At 33.2% G+C, this 1,547-nt stretch overlaps 1 protein-coding gene across 1 annotated transcript; it reads left to right on the top strand.

The window, feature by feature from the left end:
• Positions 1 to 196: 196 nt before the first annotated feature.
• On the top strand, positions 197 to 1,442 carry LOC105557127 (the record flags this gene model as incomplete). The annotated part of the gene is made up of 1 exon (XM_012004296.1): positions 197 to 1,442. A coding segment is annotated over exon 1 (1,246 nt), but the record flags the coding sequence as incomplete, so codon positions are not given.
• Positions 1,443 to 1,547: the final 105 nt, after the last annotated feature.

Below are 1,547 nucleotides of genomic sequence, written 5' to 3'. Positions count from 1 at the left end.
TTCTTTATTTTTATCACTATGGTTTTGGTAAAATGTTTTGTACGTACCTGTAATGAATCTTTCACAAGTATTGATGCTATTCAGGCTCATTTCTCTTTAAAGCATCCCGCTTGTACTTATTTTAATTGTGTTATTGAGGGTTGCAATCGTTCATTTAATATATGGAATTCTTTTCGAAAGCATTTACGGAATAAACATGCTGTACCTAATCGCTTCGACGAATGTAATACAGCATATACAGATAGATCTTGCAGATCATTCTTATGTAAATGAAATTCATGCAGATACAGTCAGTGAGAGTAGTGAGACTGAATTGCTTGACACCACATCACCTTCTGATTTTCATGATTTAGTGAAAGAACATACTAATATTCTCGTTGCTAAAATATATTCAAAATCAGGTCTTCCACGTAACCAAGTCGATTCAGTAATCAAAGATTTTTCCTGTTTTCTCGGTGGAAGTTTTCTCACAATTTTGAAAGAAAAAGTTATAGATGCGCTTAAAAATTGCCATGCCAAAGTCGAAGTTATTAACAGCATTACAGAAATGTTTGAATCTCTTTGCAATCAATTCGAACATTTATCCACGGAGCACAAGCGTATGACGTATTTTCAATCTATAAGTGCGTACATCCCTCCTGAAAGTTATTGTATTGATTTTCGCTTAGAAAGAAAAAATACAAAGGAAGGTGTAAAACCACAAATGACACAAGTGACTGGACAGTGCATTTCACTTCGACACGTTTTAAAGAACTTTTTCGAACTTCCAGATGCTCTTAACAGTACAATACACATGCAAAAAGTTCAATCAGAATCAGATACAATATATAATTTCGTACAATGTACAAGATGGAGGGATGTAATCACTAAATATTACAAGAAAACTGATATTGTGTTCCCGCTTCTTGTTTATTACGATGATTTCGAACCGAATAACCCTCTCGGGCCACATTCCGAAAAGATAGGTGCAGTATATACAGCAATACTTTGTTTACCTCCAGAATGTCAATCCAAGCTTGATAATATTTTTGTAGCCCTTTTGTTTTATGCTAATGATAGGAAACAATATGGTAACAAGAAAATATTTGCTCCTTTAATTAATGAACTTATATACTTAGAATCGGAAGGAGTACTTTTAAATACAATAGAAGGCAAAAAAAGAGTTTATTTTGCAACTGGCCTTTTAACAGGAGATAATCTTGGCATTCATTCAATGTGCGGATTTGTTGAAAGCTTTTCTGCTAATGTAATGTGTCGGTTCTGCAAAGCATCAAAATTTTTAACTGCAACACAGTGCGTTGAAGATTCAACTCTACTAAGAAGTTCAGAAAGCTACTACAATGATTTAGCCTTACAAAATCCAAAATTAAGTGGTATTAAAGAGGAATGTATCTTTAACAATATACCTTCTGTGAATATTATCGAAATGCCTTTCGTTGATAGTATGCATGATTGCTTAGAAGGAGTGGGGCATTATTCAATGATTGCTATTCTTAAACATTTAAACATTTTTTTCATTTGGATCCCTCATTTTTAGAAATACTCAA

The sequence above is a fragment of the Vollenhovia emeryi genome, unplaced genomic scaffold (assembly GCF_000949405.1).
Source record: "Vollenhovia emeryi isolate VEMERY1.0 unplaced genomic scaffold, V.emery_V1.0 DF948102.1, whole genome shotgun sequence".
Taxonomy (NCBI): Eukaryota; Metazoa; Arthropoda; class Insecta; order Hymenoptera; family Formicidae; genus Vollenhovia; species Vollenhovia emeryi.
Note: the sequence above shows the minus strand (reverse complement) of the source record. Positions and strands in the feature narration are given on the sequence as shown.